Source organism: Plecotus auritus (genome assembly GCF_963455305.1).
Source record: "Plecotus auritus genome assembly, chromosome: 3".
Taxonomy (NCBI): Eukaryota; Metazoa; Chordata; class Mammalia; order Chiroptera; family Vespertilionidae; genus Plecotus; species Plecotus auritus.
The window spans coordinates 96,441,144-96,460,825 of record NC_137772.1 but is presented as its reverse complement, the minus strand read 5'-3'; the positions used below and the strand labels follow the sequence as shown (position 1 = coordinate 96,460,825).

The following is a 19,682-nucleotide window of genomic DNA, read 5'->3' as shown; positions in this document are numbered from 1 at the left end:
TTCCCCTAATCGCCTGGTTGCCTCCCACCCCTGCGGGCTCCCAGACTGTGAGAGGGGGCAGGCTGGGCTGAGGGACCCCCCTCCAGTGCATGAGTTTTCATGCACCGGGCCTCTAGTCAAACAATAATTAACTTTAATGCTATTAAAATATATCATACCCAAGATACTGGATGATTGTGGGAACACCACAAATTTAATATTTGGATGGAAACATGGTTTTAGCAATGCCTTAAGAGCATTTTGCATCTCTCCTTCAGCATTACCCAGGCTGGGCATGGTTTTACATCCCTTCTTCATTAGCTTATAGGGAGATGTGCTTCAAGTCAGGTACCATGTAATAAAGGTCCTTGTTGCCTTATTTAGAAGACGATGTCCAGCATCAATTCCACTCCCAAATCTCTTACTCATCATGAACCTCCGGCGACACAATGAGCTCCTTGGAAGGAAGGCATCGTGTAAATTAAAAATGCTAACGAGTCCTAATCAATTATTTCCTTATCACTGGGAGCAGGACTGAGTGTGGGCACATTTCCTAGTAACTGAAAGTGCCTTCCTTTCCCACACCGAGGCCGGCCCTCTCTCAGGGGCTCCGACTCTAAAATATCTCCTTGTTTTTCTCATCAAAACTGAATCCTTCAAATGTTCCTGATCTTAGCTGCTTGGTTTTAGAGAAAAGGCAGTTACTGAACTGGTTCACACTGAGATGTGAATGACCAAAAACACCATTAGCCATTTCTGAAGATGTCCTGCCGCACCTTTCCAGGGATATTCTTATTTTAAAAGTGAGCTGCTTAGCACCAAAGAACTGGTGAACTTTCTAGCTAAGATAAGTTGAGTGTCTCAGGGAATCGTCTAATTAAGAGTATTAGGAACCCACTCAAGACGACTAAACAAAAGTAATTTATCGGTGGGATACAAGGGCAGTCCTCACAGAACTTGGTGGAAGAGGCACGGCTGGGCTTTTGGGGGGCTAGGACCAGGACGAGACAGCTGTGAGGAACTGGGTAAACTTTTTCTGGTCCCCTGGGACTGCCGCGCACAGTGTCATCACAGCTGCACACTCTCCCCCCTCGAGGCCGGGGCTCTCTCTGCATTTCCCCGCATGTGGCCCAAATAGGGCTGCCACAGAGCCAACCTGCCCTCAGTCCAAGGGTCTGGTTTCCACACTTTCCTGGGGAGGGTTGGACTGGCACAGCTTGGGTCAGGTGTCCCCCCTGCCCATGGGGTCAAGGCCATAAGGGGCAAACACAGTGCCTGGCCTCGGGTAAGGATTCAGTTACATGCTTGTTGTTATAAAGAGAATGCGGAGCTACCCCTAAGGGGAGGGGAGGGGGCACATCTCCAAAAGAGGTCTACTACGCCAAGCCCCAACACTTTCTGCTTAATTCGGTTGGGAACCTGGAGCTTTGGGGCTAGAGAGTGACATTGGTTCATGTGTTAACAACAGGCCCAGGGGTGGGGGGGGGGGGGGGGGGGCGGGGAGAGGGGCTGTCTGTGAGCCAGACAAGGAGCTCCCGGTGCCAAGTTCTCCTAAGGGAACAATGACTTGCCAGTAGGGTGCATTCCGACTCCCTTGGCACTGGTGTCAGTTGGGACTCAGCGTGATTTAATGACTCAAGAAAAGGGAGGTTTGCCATCTGTTTTCTACTTGGTATGGAGTTGCTAGGAACTTAGATAATTGACTGAACCTCTTTGGGATTCCAATTCTCTTAATAAAAATGTTATACACACATATATAACTTATATGTTTGTATGTTATTAGCAGATTATTATTGTGCTTCTCTTTGCTAGCCTGAGGGTACACAGGAAGGACCTCAGAAAGCTGGCCAGGAGGTTGGAGGATTATAATTGCTTGTAGCCAGAAAGAGAGATGCTTCCATTCCTCCTCAGGGAGGAGAAATGCTTGCTGCATGTGAAGAGCTATGTATGTCCTTGAGAATGAAAGCAGATGACTCAGGAGGCAAAAACGTGTAAAGAAACACAGGACGCCTCAGATCTGCTCTCTTGGGAGGTGGGTGGCACAGAGAGGAGGGTGGGGAGGGGCCCTTTTTGTGGACTTGGGATAAGGAATATTTTTAAAAGTTAGAAAAGCCCCCAGGAGGCCTGTTGCCGAAGACTGCGCCTTTGCTTGTGCAGGAGTGTTGAGAGAGTGCCTCCCAGCTGGCTGTGCCCTGGAGGAGAGTGCTTAGTGGGCTGAGGTGCCTGGCTAATCCTGTAGGTCATGCTGGTGGCATCTCAATCCACACAGGTGTAGTCTCTCTCCTGGAGGCTGAAGCAGGAAACAGAGCAGGGAGGAGTGGTGCAGAAGGCAGACTGGCGGGCAAGCAAGCCCAGCCCTCAGCCTCGCAAGACCCGGACTCCCGGACTCCTGAGCCCAGCCCTGTGCCTGGGGAGGCGGCAAGGCCTGGCAGAGGAGGGGCTGCAGGCCTGCCGAGTGGGACCTGTTTCCAGCTTTCATCTCCTTTACTCAAAGGAGTCTTTTATGACAATCCAGCCACAGCAGGCTGACGGGGCAGATAGCTTTTGGCAGAGTCCTTCCTGCTTTTCACAAATTAAATCACAGAGAAAACCACCAGCAATGAATACAAAGTGAGTGTTCAAGGCCACTGGGTGGAGGTGAACAGCTCTTAGAGACCAAGTGTGCACAAGAGTTTAAAAATCCACAAATACTAACAAGGCAGCCAAAATTAATTGGGCCATGGACAATGGAGAACGCTGTCTGGGATGAGTCACAATGCAGTTACCACTAATAACAATACAGAACAAAAGGACAACAACCAATGTGCACAGAGAGCTTTCCAGGCCACACACACGTTTTTATTTCTCCACAACACCTTCTGATACTAGGAGGGATGTCTAGCCAGCTCTTATTTCCCTTTCACAAGTAAAGAAATCAAGGCCAAAAATGCTATGTCAACTTGCCCAAGGTGACATCATTGGTAGGTGCCAGAGCCAGGGCTCAAATCAAGGCTTCAGGCTCCCCCCGGGCCCTTTCTGTGTTGCCAGGCTGCTTCTTCGAGCTTGTGTTCAGGGCCACAGCATGGGGAGGGCCACGGCACAGCAGGGCCATGGCATGGGGAGGGCCACGGCATGGCGAGGGCCATGGCACAGCAGGGCCATGGCATGGGGAGGGCCACGGCATAGCAGGGCCATGGCTTGGAGAGGGCCATAGCACAGGAGGGCCACGGCATGGAGAGGGCCACGGCATAGGAGGGCCATGGCATGGGGAGGGCCATAGCACAGGAGGGCCATGGCATGGGGAGGGCCATGGCACAGGAGGGCCATGGCATGTGGAGGGCTACGGCACAGCCGGGCCATGATATGGGGAAGGCCATGGCATGGGGAGGGCCACGGCACAGGAGGGCCACAACATGGGGAGGGCCACGGAACAGGAGGGCCATGGCATGGGTAGGGCCATGGCATGGAGAGGGCCACGGCATGGGGAGGGCCATGGCACAGGAGAGCCATGGCATGGGGAGGGCCATGGCACAGGAGGGCCATGGCATGGGGAGGGCCATGGCATGGGGAGGGCCATGGCATGGGGAGGGCCACGGCACAGGAGGGCCATGGCATGGGGAGGGCCACAGCATGGAGAGGGCCACGGCACAGGAGGGCCACGGCATGGGGAGGGCCACGGCATGGAGAGGGCCATGGCACAGGAGGGCCACGGCATGGGGAGGGCCACGGCACAAGCAGGGAGCAAAGCAATGAGCAGAGATGGTCAAGCAGAAGCCCCCAGTGGCCCAGGAAACAGCCCAGGGCCCTGTCACTTGGAACACCAACCTGTTTCCCACCTCACATTGGGGTTAGGGGCATTCATTTAACTACCCCCCCTTAAAACAAGGTAATGTATGTTTAAAAATGAAGATAGGAATAAGACCAAACAATAAGAATTCTATCACTCTGAGATAAGTATTTTTAACATTTTAGTGCACTAAAATATCATCCTTGCAGATATTTTCTCTTTGTTTTGTCACATCTTTCCTCAGAAAATGGAATTTGTTGCTCGTGCCATTTTGTAATTTCTCATTCCATATATTGTGAATATCTTCCCATGTCAAATAGACTTCAAGAGTACTTTTCTCATTTCATTAAAAATGTTATATGTGAGAAACCAAGATGGTGGCATAGGTAAACACCTAAACTGCTGCCTCGCACAACAATTTCAAAACTACAACTAAAAGACAAAACTGACATCATCCAGAACCACAGGAAGGCTGGCTGAGTGGAAATTCTACAACTAGAAGGAAAGAGAAAAGCACACTGAGTCTCAGAGGAGCTGCAGGAGGCAGAGGTACTGAGGTGCATGTGGAGAGGACTGGCAACTGAGTGCTCAGCTGGCTTTCTCAAGTGGGAGGGAGACAAAAGCTCCCGACTGCGCTGAACTCCAGTTCCGGGTGAGACTCTGGGGACCCAGACTCATACGGGGTGAAACTGGACTGTCAGGAAAGAGAAAAGCACACTGAGACTCAGAGGAACTGCGGAAGGCAGAGGTACCAAGGCGCGCGCGCGGAGAGGGTGGGCAACTGAGTATGCAGCTGGCTTTCTCAAGCGGGAGGGAGACAAAAGCTTCCGACTGCACCGAACTCCAGTTCCAGGTGAGACTCTGGGGACCCAGACTCATTCTGGGAGAAACTGAACTGTCTGGCAGTGGGCAAAACTCGAGGGCTGCTTTCTCTCAGAGGTGCTTGTAGCAATTACCATGGGACACTGAGACACAGGGGCCTATTAAGGCAGGGCTGACGGGAAATCAATGTTGTCTGCTCTGCCCTGAGACTCCGCCCCATCCAAGCTGAGCACAGAGGCTTTTGCAAGTCTTATCTCATAAGGGTGTCTCCAGCACAGAAGTTTTCCCAGCGTAGACACAGCTGATCCTCACAGCCAATTGGCCTGGAGGTCAATTCCTCCCAGTGATACCAACAACAATCAAGGCTTAACTACAACAAGACTGTGCACACATCCCACAAAGGGGTGCACCAAGAGTGTCCACCTCAGGTAACTGGGGAGGCTGAGCCACTGGGCCCTATAGGACACCTAGCACACAAAGAGACTCTATCAACTCAGGGAAGCAGCCAAAATGCGGAGACAAAGAAACATATCACAAATGAAAGAAATGGAGGAAAGCAAACGACTGGATATAGAGTTCAAAACCACGGTTATAAGGTTTTTCAAGAATTTTCTAGAAAAGGCTGATAAATTTAGCGAGACCCTTGAGGATATGAAAAAGGATCAACTAGAAATTAAACATACACTGACTGAAATAAAAAATAATATACAGAGATCTAACAGTAGACTAGAGATTGCAAGAATCAAGTCAAAGATTTGAAATACAAAGAAGCAAAAAACACTCAACCAGAAAAGCAAAAAGAAAAAAGAATCCAAAAATATGAAGATAGTGTAAGGAGCCTCTGGGACAACTTCAAGTGTACCAACATCTGAATTATGGGGGTGCCAGAAGAAGAGAAAGAGCAAGATACTGAAAACCTATTTGAAGAAATAATGACCGAAAACTTACCCCACCTGGTGAAAGAAATAGACTTACAAGTCCAGGAAGCGCAGAGCCCCAAACAAAAGCAATCCAAAGAGGACCATACCAAGACACATCATAATTAAAATGCCAAGAGCAAAAGACAAAGAGAAAATATTAAAAGCAGCAAGAGAAAAACAGTTAGTTACCTACAATGGAGTGCCCATACGACTGTCAGCTGATTTCTCAACAGAAACTACGCAGGCCAGACGGGAGTGGCAAGAAATATTCAAAGTGATAAATAGCAAGAACCTACAACCAAGATTACTCTACCCAGCAAAGCTATCATTCAGAATTGAAGGTCAGATAAAGAGCTCCACAGAAAAGAAAAAGCTAAAGGAGTTCATCACCACCAAACCAGTATTATATGAAATGCTGAAAGGTATTCTTTAAGAAGAGGAAGAAGAAGAAAAAGGTAAAGATAAAAATTATGAACAACAAACACATATCTATCAACAAGTGAATCTAAAAATCAAGTGAATAAAAAATCTGATGAACAGAATAAACTGGTGAATATAATAGAATCAGGGGCATAGAAAGGGAGTGGACTGACAATACTCGGGGGGAAAGGGGTGTGTGGGGTGCAGGAAGAGACTGGACAAAAATCATACACCTATGGATGAGGACAGTGTGGGGAGGGAGTAAGGGCAGAGGGTGGGGTGGGAACTGGGTAGAGGGGAGCTATGGGGGGAAAAAGAGGAACAATTTTAATAATCTGAACAATAAAGATTTATTAAATAAAAAAAATAAAAAAATAAAAGTTTTTTTAAAAAAATGTTATATGTGTCTTATGATTGCAGGAAAATCATAAAATTATATATATGCTCAATGTAAAAATAGTCAAATTCAAACAGTACAGAAATGTGCAGCAAAAGAAGCAAATATTTTACTTAACGCCACCCTTGGGGCATATGCAGTGCTGCTAAATTGCCTCTTTCCTATTCATACTTGCATGCACAGAGTAGATAAAATGAACATATGTGTGTATACACCTTTATCCCCACAATGTCTGTCTGTAGTTTGCTTTTCCCCTTCCTGTAGTGTGGTCACCCCTTGTTCTCAGTACATGAGGTTCCAAGGCATCTTTGTTCTAATTCTGGTGAAAGAAAAACCTGAGATAACTGGAGAGGAACAAAATAGTAAGCAATAGCAGCCCAGGGCTGGTTGCAGCATTTGGATTTGAAAATCCTCCGAGAGGAAGGAAATTGCAGCTCAGGGAGCTATGTGCCACTCGTCGGAGGGTGCAGGTAAAGGGGCCACCCCCACCCCAGGCCACCATCCTACCCTCACAGAATGCTCCATGCCTCCTCAGGTGTATATATATATATGTTCACAACCGGCCCGATCCCTGTGTTGAAGAAAAAACATGATCCTAGGATGGTGCGTTGACTCTTGGGCTGTGTTGTAAGTACATGACTTTGCTCCTGATGGGAGGTCAGTGGCCCTACATTTGCTGCCCCAGCTGTGCTAAGGAGGCCATTCTGTCCACATCCACAGGGAAAAACAAATTCTGGCCAGTGGGCCTATGGGACTTCTGCTTAATAATTTGAAATTAAGCAGTGGTTCCCCAACCTGGGTGGGTCTAGGGAGGAACTGAGGAAGCCTGGGAGGGATCCAGGTCAAGGTAAGTCTTGTCCTGGTACTTCTTCCCCAGGACACATGCTGGTGACGACACTCGCTCTGTGCAGATGCATAGACTGGGATGCCCAGTGCTCACTCTGCCAGTCAAGAGTCCTTGGAAAACACTCCAAATCCTGCCCCTCTGCCCTCAGGGGCACCTCCACCTCCCCTCTTCCTGCCTGTGGTCATGGCTGTGTGGCTACTGTCCACACATGGCTCACAAATTCCATGTGAAATGGGAGGCTGAACCGTGCCAAAAGCCATGAAGACCCAGCCATCACTGCAGGCTCTCCCCTGAGAGCTGGCAAAACATTGGGAAAGGAAGGCTTCTGAAGAGCAGGGGCGGCTGTGGGCAGCAGTCAGGTCAGGGTGGTGGGTGCGTTTCCTAGGGAACATGATGCTAAATGGAACGGGACGAGCTAACAGGGCCTATCTCTCCCAATGGGTTGAAACGGTATAAATTAAGGCCCTGACCGGGTGGGCCAGTTAGTTAGAGCGTCATCCCGGTGCACATGGTTGTGGGTTCCATCACCGTTAAGGGCACAGACAGAAATCAACTAATGGCCCTGGCCAGTGTGGTTCAGTGGGTTAGAGTGAAGGATTGCAGGATCGATCCCCGGTCAGGGCATGTGTGGGAGGCAATCAGTTGATGTTTCTCTCTCACATCAGTGTTTCTCCCTCTCCCTCCCCCCCCCTCAAAAATTAATTAATTAAAAAAGAATCAACCAATTAATGCATAAATAAGTGGATCAACAAATTGATGTTTCTGTCTCCCTCCCTCCCTCCCTCTCTTTCTAAAACCAATAAATAACTTTTTAAAAAGTATAAGAAATGATATAAATCTGAGAAATCAGGAAGAAGGCAGTTTGTGTAAGCTGCCTTTTTTTCTGCTGTGGCGGGCAGAATAATGCCCTCCTGCCCCCAAGTGTCTATGTGTGATTCTTGGACCTGAGAATATCTCACCTTCACATGCAAAAAGGGACTTTGCAGAAGTGATGAAGGTGAGGCTATTGAGATCCGGACAGTATCCTGGATTATCCAGGGGGGCCCAACGTATTACAAGGTGACATCATCATAAGAGGGAGACAGGAAGGCATTGTCACAGAATGGAGTGACATGGACACAGAGGGCATTGGGGCGGTGCAGCCACACACCAAGGAGTGCAAATGGCCTGCAGGCTCTGGAGCAGGTGAGGAACGGACTCCCCCTGACACCTCCAGAAGGAACAGAGCTCCGCTAACATCTCGATTTTAGCCCCTGAGACCCATTTCAGACCTCTGACTTCCAGCACTATAAGAGAATATATTAGTGTTGTTTTAAGCTACTAAGTTTGTCATTTGTTGCAACAGCAACAAGGAAACTAATACACTGAGTGACAGAGAAAAGGAATGAGAGGGTATTATAAACTTCTGTTTGTAAATTTCCATTATATTCATTGCAGAAAACAGTCTCCTCAGACAGAATGTTGGTTCAGAAATTGAATACCAATGATCTACAGTCAGAAAGGACAGCCTTTAATGGAACTGCGGTCTATGCACAAAACAGTCTTTTCTCAAGACTGCATTTTATTAATGTGCCACATGGGCTCTTTGCCAAGAAAGGCTTATTCTGGGATATGCATTAATTTGGACTTCAGGAATTTACAGCAGCACCTGAAATTGCTCCCTGGCTAGGAGAGAAATCTTAGCAGCAGCGAGCACAGCCCTGCTCAGGCCCTCGGGGCTGGGGGCGGGGTGGGCCTTCAGCATACTCCTGAGGAAGCCACCAGAGCTGACGCCTTTCTCTTCTCAGCGGCGTTTCCCAGCCCACAGAGAAAATGGTGAGAGCTGGCGACCATGAACAGAAGCCTGGCAGAGGGGGCCTTGCCCAGCATAGCTCAGAACAAGGGCTGTGGGAGGTCCCTCCTCTCCTCTGGCCAGTGCCCAGCTGGCCAGGCAGACGCCACAGGAACAACTCTGGGTTCCCCGGACTAACTTTGAAGGGGACACACATTCACTTCTGAAGAATGAAAGGGCCTATTCTTACAGAAAGCCTGCTGCTATCCCACAAAGCCGGCTATACAGCCCCCCATGCCAGTTCTCCCTTCCGTTCACCTGGTGGGCTCCCTGTTTGTGAGCCGCCAGCAAATCTGGGGATTACTTCTCATGACTCAAAATTCTGACGTTTGAAAGGGCTGGAGTTCTTTTTTTTTTTTTTTAAATTTATTTAAGAGAGGAAAGGGGGAGAAAGAGAGAGATAGAAACATCAGTGATGAAAGAGAATCACCTATCAGCTGCCTCCTGCACGCCCCACACTGGGGATCCAGCCCTTAATCTGGGCATGTGCCCTGACTGGGAATGGAACCGTGAGCTCCTGGTTCATAGGTTGACGCTCAACCACTGAGCCACGCTGGCCGGGCAGGGCTGGAGTTCTTTAAAGCTTCCCTAAGGGGACATGGAACAAAGCATTTGCTCCTCATAAACAAGGCCCAGTTGGAGTTCTTTGTAGAGCGTGTCAAACTGCCCTGAGACCGGCCAATAGCTCGATACAGCTGAGGTTTAAGTGGGGTCTTTAATGATTTTTTTTTTTTAATGTGCAACTGATACGTTCTCTAAGCATCTCAGTATGTTTCCTACGCTCTGAAGCAGGAGTTAGTTCACATATGAGTAGACACGCACTCAGTGCCTGTGCTGGGGGCCTGAGGTACAAGAGCCAGCGGCACAGACCCTGCCCTCGCTGAGCATATGCCCAGAATAGTCACACATGCAACTTGGGAAAGCGGAGGATCTGGGAGCCCAGGGGCTTTAATCCCACGGAGGGGAGGAGGCTGGAGAAGTCCCAGGCAGCGTGCTCTCTGCTGTTGCTTCATTCTCTGTCTCAGGCGCACCTCCTGCGAGGGGGCGGGCCACAGCCCAGGGCTCCAGTCAGGCCGTCTTGGTGAAGATCCAGTTGGGGAAGAAGGTGTACCAGGCGTCCTCAAACTACGGCCCGCGGGCCACATGCGGCCCACAGAGGACATTTATCCGGCCCTCCAGGTGCCGCTGCCTGTCCTGCTTAGCAGCCGACTAGTCCCGGGCCCGCAGTGGGCATAGGAATTTGTTCATAGTTGTTTTTTTTTTAAACTATAGTCCGGCCCTCCAACGGTCTGAGGGACAGTGAACTGGCCCCCTGTTTAAAAAGTTTGAGGACCGCTGGCTGTGCACACTGTGGGGTCCTGAGCTGGGCAGGCAGGGGTCTCTCCTGTGCTTCGGCAGCCAGCTCCCTGGCCTCACACTGAGGGAGACTTCTCTCCCATTTGTGCATCCTTCACCCTGTCCAGAGGCAGCAGGTGGTTCCCAGCCAGCAGTGGCCCCAGCGCACCAGGCATCCATTTCTCCTTTATGCGTCCTGGCTGGGTTGACATTCCCAGCTAGGCTGTACCAGTAGCCTTTCATTTTCATGTCGCTTGCGTTTTATCTAAAAATATCTGCGCAGCCACAGGATTGAATCTTTCCAGGAATGACCTAAAACGGGTGTCACGAGGACTAAGGCATTGCTTCATTTCCACTGAGAGGGGCAGGTTGGGTGGAAAGGGAGAAGCCTGGTCCTCAGAAGGAGCTTTTGCCTGGTGCACAGCCTGGGGTTGGCATGGCTATGTGCCCTCCTGACTGCGGTGGCCAGTGATGGCGGAGCTGGTGAGCCCTGGCATTGCAGTGTCACAGAGGAGGAACAGGGGCCGAGGGAAGCCAGCCGGAGGTCACTCTACACCTCACCACTACCCAGGTTTCTGGAAATCATGAGTGCACAAAGGCAAATAATCACAAAGGAGACAGCTGGAATGATCTGGAAGGTGTTGGAATAGCAGGGAAGGAGAGCTGAGCTCTCTTCTGATCTGCCCCTCCCAACTCCTTACTCCCAGCAGCTCTTTCCTCCTCCCCAAGCCAGGGGACTGAACAGCAGCAGCCACAGCAACCGACCCCACAGGACACCCAGGTGTCCAGGGCTCCCCTCAGCGCTGTGGGGATGTGTCCTCACAGTCCCTCTGAGTGAGCACAGCTATCACACCCATTTACAGATGGACACTGAGGCACAGAGAGGTGAGCCATCCCAGCTGGGCCTGGCCACAGCGTTTAGGGAAGGCAGGCACTGCCATACAAGGCAGTCACCTTTCTGAAAGTCAGTTTCTTAGAAGCCTTAACATTTGTATAATCATCCTTGGAATTTATGCTAAGAAATAATAAAAGATATAGAAAACAGGTTGCTCATGGTAGCACTAACGGTAGGAGACAAGTTAATAAATTATGGAGCATCTGTACAAGAAAGCTGTTCAAACCTGAAAACTCTGCCGTCTTTCAATGTCTGGGAAAGGAAAGTTGCACTGTATCATTAAATGAAGATATCAGGCTCCAAAACAATACCTGCCTTATGACGGAATTTTTGCTACACCCACACCCCATAGGAAAAGGTGCATCTGGTGCTCTGTGGTGTCCAGGAGACCTGGCACAGATTAGCATCTGCTTTGCAGTCTCCTGCTGTAAATGCAAGAGGCTGTTCTCAGCAAAGCACACCAGGAAAGACCCAGGCTAGGGGTGTTGGGAGAGTGTGGCTCCTCAATACTTCTCACTTCCTAATGGAGATATGTTTGAGGCTGCCTGACCAAGGTGAGCTCCTTCAGGCCATGGAGAGCCCCCAACCTTCTATATTCCCAGGTACCTTACCCTGACAGCACCACATCAACCCGTCTGCTTACAGAATCTGTGCTGGCAAGCACACTGCCTGGCTCTAACATCTGGGTCAAGGTATAGTCTGCCATCTGTTGTCCTCACGTCGCAGAGTGACTGAGCCTCTAGGGCGTGGACACAGAAGCCTGAGGGAGGCCTGGTCAGGGGCCTGAGCATGTGGACACTTGTCCTCTCTGAGTGGTACCACAGAAGATGTCAAATGTTTTTCTTTTATAAATTTTTTAAAATTTCAATTACAGTTGACATATCAATTACTGTTATATTAGTTTCATGTGTATAGAACATTTATATAACATTTGAAGTGATCGTCCCAATAACTCTAGTACCCACCTGGCACCACACATAGCTATTATAATATTATTGACTATATTCCCCATGCTGTAATTTACATCCTCAATACTATTTTATAACTAGCAATTTGTACTTCTTAATCCTTTCCCCCCTTTCACCCAGTGCCCCCAAACTTCACCTAATTTGTCAATCATCAGTTTGTTCTCTGTATCTGTTTCTTTCTGTCTTTTTGTTGTTGTTGTTTATTTTTGTTTTTAGATTCCACATATAAGTAAAATCTTATGCTATTTGTCTTCTCTGTCTGACTTCTTTCACTTAGCATAATACCCTCTAGGTCCATTCATGTTGCAGAAATGGTAAGATTTCATTCTTTTTTTTTTTTATGGCCGATATATATGTACCACTTCTTTATTCAACAGTCTATCAATGGACACTTAGGTTGCTTCCACTTCTTGGCTACTGCAAATAATGTTGCAATGGATATAAGGATGCATATATCTTTTTGAATTAGTGTTTTGGATTTCTTCCAATAAACACCCAGAAATGAGATGGCTGGGTCATAGGGTAGTTCTATTTTTTATTTTTTTTAGGAATCTCCATACTGTTTTCCCTAGCAGCCGCACCAATTTGCAATCTCACCAACAGGGCACAAGGGTTCCCTTTACTCCATGTCCTTGACAACACTTGTTGTTTGTTGATGTATTGATGATAGCTATTCTGATAGGTATGACATGATATCTCATTGTGGTTTTAATTTGCATTTTTCTGATGATTGGTGACATTGAGCATTTTTTCATGCATATTGGCCATCTGTATGTCCTCTTTGGAGAAATACCTGTTAAGGTCCTCTGTCCATTTTTTAATCAAATTAACTTGTATGAGTTACTTATGTATTTTGTATATTAACCCCTTATCAGATATATCATTGGCAAATATCTTCTCCCATTCAGTAAGCTGCCTTTTGATTTTATTATGGCTTTTTTTTTTTTTTTTTTTTTTGGCTGCGCAAAAACTTTTTAGTTTGATGTAGCCTCATTTATTTATTCTTTTGTTTCCCTTGCCTGAGAAAATATATCCAAAAACATGACTTAAACCAATGTCAGAGATTTTATCGCCTGTGTTTTCTTCTAGTTTTACAGTTTCGAGTCTTACATTTAAGTCTTTTATCCATTTTGAATTTATTCTTGTATATGGTGTAAGAAGGTGGTCTGGTTTCATTTTTCTTGCATGTATCTGTCCAGATTTCCCAGCACCATTTATTGAAGATACTATATTTACCACATCACACATTTTCCCTCCTTTGTCATATATTAAGTGACCATATTGGTATGAGTTTATTTCTGGCTTCTCTATTCTTTTCCATTGATCTATGTGTGTGTGTGTTTATGCTATTACCATGCTGTTTCTATTACTACAGCCTTGATATCAGGTGGTGTGATACCTCCAACTTTGTTCCTTTTTTTTTCAGATTTTTGTTATTTTATTTTTTAGAGAGAGGGCGAGGGAAAGAGAAAGAGAAAGAGAAACATCAATGTGAGAGAGAAACATCCATAGGCTGCACTCCGCATGTCCCCTACTCGAGATCGAGCCCCGTTACAGGCACTACCCTGACTGGGAATGAAACCGGCAACCCTTCAGTGCACGGGAGGATACCCACCCAAGACTGCTTTGGCTATAAGGGGTGTATTGTGGTTCTATATAAATTTTAGGATTATTTGTTCTAGTCCTATGAAAAACGCCATTTGTATTTTGATGGGGATTGCATTGAATATATACATTGCTTTGGATAGTATGAACATTTTAATGATGTTAATTCTTCCTTCCATTTATTTGTGTCTTCTTGAGTTCCTTTCTTCAATGTCTTATAATTTACTGAGCATAGGTCTTTTACCTCGTTGGTTAAATTTATTACTAGGTTTTGCAATTGCAAATGGTATTGTTTTCTTAATTTCTCTTTCTGGTTGTTTGTTATTGGTGTATAAAAATGCAACTGATTTCTGACTATTAGATGTTGTATCCTGCTACTTTGCTGAATGTATCAGTTCTAACAGGTTTTTTTAATTTTTATTTATTTATTTATTTTTTATTTTAATAAATCTTTATTCAGATTATTACAATTGTTTCTCCTTTTTCCCCCCATAGCTCCCCTCCACCCAGTTCCCACCCCACCTTCTGCCCTTACCTCCCCCCCACTGTCCTCATCCATAGGTGTATGATTTTTGTCCAGTCTCTTCATGAACCCCCCAATCCTCTTTCCCCCTGAGAATTATCAGTCCACTCCCTTTCTATGCCCCTGATTCTATTATATTCACCAGATTATTCTGTTCCTCAGGTTTTTAATTCACTTGATTTTTAGGTTCACTTGTTGATAGATATGTATTTGTTGTTCATAATTTTTATCTTTACTTTTTTCTTCTTCCTCTTCTTTAAGAATACATTTCAGCATTTCATATAATACTGGTTTGGTGGTGATGAATGCCTTCAGCTTTTTCTTATCTGTGAAGCTCTTTATCTGCCCTTCAATTCTGAATGATAGCTTTGCTGGGTAGAGTAATCTTGGTTGTAGGTTCTTGCTATTCATCACATTGAAAATTTCTTGCCACTCCCGTCTGGCCTGCATAGTTTCTGTTGAGCAATCAGCTGACAGTCGTATGGGTGCTCCCTTGTAGGTAACTAACTGTTTTTCTCTTGCTGCTTTTAATATTCTCTCTTTGTCTTTTGCTCTTGGCATTTTAATTATGATGTGTCTTGGTGTGGTCCTCTTTGGATTCCTTTTGTTTGGGGTTCTGTGCGCTTCCTGGACTTGTAAGTCTATTTCTTTCACCAGGTGGGGTAAGTTTTCGGTCATTATTTCTTCAAATAGGTTTTCAGTATCTTGCTCTCTCTCTTCTTCTGGCACCCCCATAATTCTGATGTTGGTACGCTTGAAGTTGTCCCAGAGTCTTCTTACACTATCTTCAACTTTTTGGATTTTTTTTTTTTTGCTTTTTGCTTTTTCGGTTGAGTGTTTTTTGCTTCTTTGTATTTCAATTCTTTGACTTGATTTTTGTGTTCCTCTAGTCTGTTGTTGGGTCTCTGTATAATATTTTTTATTTCAGTCAGTGTATGTTTAATTTCTAGTTGGTCCTTTTTCATATCTTCGAGGGTCTCGTTATATTTATCGGCCTTTTCTAGGATATTCTTGAAGAGCCTTATAACCATGGTTTTGAATTCTATATCCAGTCATTTGTTTTCCTCCATTTCTTTCGTTTGTGATCTGATTCTTTGACGCCGCATTTTCACTGCTTCCCTGAGTTGGTAAGGTAGATTTGTGTGCTAGGTTTCCAATATGGCCCAGTGGGTCTGCCTGCCCAGTTAACCTGAGGTGGACACTCTTGGTGCACCCCTTTGTGGACTGTGTGTACAGCCTTGTTGTAATTAAGTCTTGATTGTTGTTGGTATCACTGGGAAGAATTGACCTCCAGGCCAGTTGGCTGTGAGGATCAGCTGTGTCTACGCTGGGAGAAGTTCCGTGCTGGAGACAGCCTTATAGGATTAGACTTGCCAAATTGCAAAAGCCTCTGTGCTCAGCTTGGATGGGGTGGAGTCTCAGTCTTGGCTTCCCGTCAGCCTTGCCCTTGCCCACACGTGCGCGCCTTCAGACCTCTGCCTTCCCCGGCTCCCGAGTCTCCGCCCGAGAGTCCAGACTCCCCCCACAAGAGCGTGGGTCCCCAGGGGCTCGCCTGGAACTGGGGTCCAGTGCAGTCAGAACTGGGGCTCAGTGCCGTCAGGAGCCTCTGACTCCCTTCCACTAGGGAAAGCCTGTGGCAACCTCCGCAGCCTTTGTGCGCACTGGCACGCGCGCGCCTTCAGACTTCTGCCTTCCCCAGCTCCTGAGTCTCCGCCCAAGAGTCCAGACTCCCCCCACAAGAGCATGGGTCCCCAGGGGCTCGCCCAGAACTGGGGTTCAGTGAAGTCAGAACTGGGGTTCAGTGCGGTCGGGGTCTTCCTTCCCCCTTCCGCCAGAGAAAGTCAGCCAGGCTCTCAGCCGCCCTTCCTCTCTGCGTGCACAAAGACCCTTTGCCGTACCTCCAATTCTCTGTGAGCTTTTCTCTTTCCTTCTAGTTGTAGAATTTTCACTCAGCCAGCTTTCCTGTGGTTCTGGATGGTGTCCGTTCTGTCTTTTAGTTGTAGTTTTGAAATTGTTGTGCGAGGCAGCAGTTTAGGTGCTTACCTATGCCGCCATCTTCTAACAGGTTTTTTTTTAAAATTGATTTTCGAGAGAGAGGAAGGGAGAGGGGATAGAGATAGAAACATCAATGAGAAAGGAAAATCTATCAGCTGCCTCCTGCACACCCCACACTGGGGATCAAGCCTGCAACCAAGGCATGTGGCCTGACCAGGAATCGAACTGGTGACCTCTTGCTTCATAGGTTGATGCTCAACCACTGAGCCACGCCAGCTGGGCTCCATTGATTATTAGGGAGTGGAAGGAAGGAAGGAGGAGAGAGAGAGAGAGAGAGAGAGAGAGAGAGAGAGAGAGAGAGGGAAACATCGATGTGGAAGAGATACATTGATTAGTTGCCCCTAGCATGCACCCTGATTGGGGCTGGAAATCGGACCTGCAACCCAGGTATGTGCTCTTGACTGGGAATTGAACCCTTCGGTGCATGGGCTGATGTTCTAACCACTGAAGAACACAGGCCAGGGCTCTAATAGTGTTGTTGTTTTTTATATTCCTCACCCAAGAATATGCTTAGAGGGAGAAAAAGGGAGAGGGAGAAAAACACTGATGTGAGAGAGAAACATTGATCAGCTGTGCGGGATTGGGGATTGAGCTCACAACCTGGGTATGTACCCTGACCAGGAATTGAACTGGCAACCTGTTTGGTACCATAGATTTTTGGGTCAACCAACTAAGTCACTCTGGCTAGGCTCTAATGGCTCTTTGGGGTAATCTTTAGAATTCTCTCTATATAATATGTCATCTGCAAATAACAACATTTTTACTTCTTCCTTTCCAATATGGATGCCTTTTATTTCTTTTTCTTGTCTGATTACTGTGGCTAGGACTTCAAGAATTATGTTGAATAAGAATGGTGAAAGTGGACATCCTTGTCTTCTTCCTGACCTTAAAGAAAAATGATTTTAGCTTTTCCCCAGTGAGTATGATATTAGCTGTGGGTTTGTCATATATGGCCTTTATTATGATGAGGTATGCTCTGTCTACTTGCACTTTGCTGAGAGTTTTTATAAATAGATGCTATATTTGTCAAAACTTTTTCTGCTTTTACTGATATTATCATAAGATTTTTATCCTTCATTTATTTGGTGTGTCACATTAATTGATTTGTGAATATTGAACCAACTTTGCATTCCAGGAATAAATCTCACTTGATCTTTTTAATATATTGCTGAATTCAGTTTGCTAATATTTTGTTGAAGATATTTGCAACTATTTCATCAGGGATATTGCCTATAATTTTGTTTGTAATGTCTTTGGTTTTAGAATCAGGGTAATGCTGGTCTCATAAAATGAACTTAGGAGCATTCCCTCCGCTTCAACTTTTTAAATAGTTTGAGAATAGGTGTAAAATATTTATGAATACTTGGTAAAATTTATCTGTGAAGCCGTCTGATTCAGGACTTTTGTTTGTTGGGAGTTTATTGATTACTGATATGATTTCATTAGTAGTTACTGGTCTGTTCAGATTGTCTGTTTCTTCTTGGATCAGTCTTAAAGGTTGTGTTTCTAGGAATTTATCCATGTCTTCCAGATTGTCCAATTGATTGACACATAATTGTTTTTAGTATTTTCTTATAATGCTTTGTATTTCTGTGGAGTCAGTTTAATTTCTCTTGCATTTTTATCTTATTTGTTTGGGTCCTTTCTCTCTCTCTCTCTTTTTTTGTTTCTTCTAATAAATTTTTCAGAGAGGAGAGAAGAGGGAGAGAGAGAGAGAGAGAACATTAGTGATGAGAGAGAATCATCAATTGGCTGCCTCCTGAGAATTTTCTTGTTTCTTGAGGTAAGCCTGAATTGCTATGAATTTTCCTCTTAGAACTTGTGTTGGCTCATAGATTTTTGGGTCGCTGTGTTTTTATTATCATTTTTTTCAGGTAGGTATCTTTTGATTTCTATTTTGATCTCATTAATCCATTCATTATTAAATAGCATGTTATTTAGCCTCCATGTGTTTGTGTATTTTTCAGTTTTCTTCTTATGATGACAGTCTTTTTTTAAAATAAATCTTAATTGTTCATATTATTACAGGTGTTCCTCTTTTTTTCCCCCATAGCTCCCCTCCACCTGATTCCCCACCCCACCCCACCCATGCCCTTACCCCCCGCCACTGTCTTCATCCATGGGTGTAAGATTTTTGTCCAATCTCTTCCCCCACCCCTCACACCCCCTTCCCCTTGAGAATTGTCAGTCCACTCCCTTTCTATGTCCCTGATTCTATTATATTCACCAGTCCATTCTATTCTTCAGATTTTTTATTCACTTGATTTTTAGATTCACTTGTTAGTAGGTATGTATTTGATGTCATTTTGTTGTTCATAATTTTTATCTTTACCTTTTTCTTCTTCTTCCTCTTCTCAAAGAATACCCTTCAGCATTTCATATAATACTGGTTTGGTGGTGATGAACTCCTTTAGCTTTTTCTTGTCTGTGAAGCTCTTTATCTGACCTTCAACTCTGAATGATAGCTTTGCTGGGTAGAGTAATCTTGGTTGTAGGTTCTTGCTGTTCATCACTTTGAATATATCCTGCCACTCCCTTCAGGCCTGCATAGTTTCTATTGAGAAATCAGCTGACAGTCGTATGGATACTCCCTTGTAGGTAACTAACCGTTTTTCTCCTGCTGCTTTCAAGATTCTCTCTTTGTCTTTTGCCCTTGGCATTTTAATTACGATGTGTCTTGGTGTGGTCCTCTTTGGATTCCTCTTGTAGGGGGTTCTGTGTGCTTCCTGAACTTGTAAGTCTATTTCTTTCACCAGGTAGGGAAAGTTTTCTGTCATTATTTCTTCTAATAGGTTTTCAATATTTTGCTCTCTCTCTTCTTCTGGCATCCCAAAAATTCGGATGTTGGTACGCTTAAAGTTGTCCCAGAGGCTCCTTTCACTATCTTCATATTTTTGGATTATTTTTTCTTTTTGTTTTTCTGGCTGGGTGTTTTTTGTTTCCTCATATTTCAGATCTTTGGTTTGATTCTTGGGGTCCTTTGATCTACACTTGAATTTCTGTATATTCTTTATTTCAGACAGTGATGCTTAATTTCTGACTGGTCCTTTTCCATTTTTTTGGCATTCTCATTAAGGTCCTTGAAGGTCTCACTAAGTTCCTCAGCGGTTTTTAGAAGATTCTTGAGTAACCTTATAAATGTGGTTCTGAACTCTATGTCATCCATTAGTTTGCTTTCCTCCATTTCTTTCATTCATGACATGTTTCTTTGTCTCCACATTTTGCTGCTTCCTTATGTTGATGGAGTGGCTTTGTGTGGTAGGTGACCTATAGGGGCCAGTAGCTCAGCCTCCCCAATCACCTGAGGTGGGCTCCTTTG

The 19,682-nt window shown here is 45.6% G+C and overlaps 1 protein-coding gene across 1 annotated transcript in view; it reads left to right on the top strand.

Moving 5' to 3' along the window:
- Positions 1-19,682, top strand: part of DHRS12 (dehydrogenase/reductase 12) — a gene marked incomplete at both ends in the record, with an annotated part of 57,701 nt that overhangs the window by 32,121 nt on the left and 5,898 nt on the right. Inside the window, 2 exon segments of the mRNA XM_080660131.1 lie at positions 6,799-6,907; positions 8,589-8,691. Of these exon segments, the coding sequence (XP_080516257.1) occupies positions 6,799-6,907; positions 8,589-8,691 (212 nt within the window).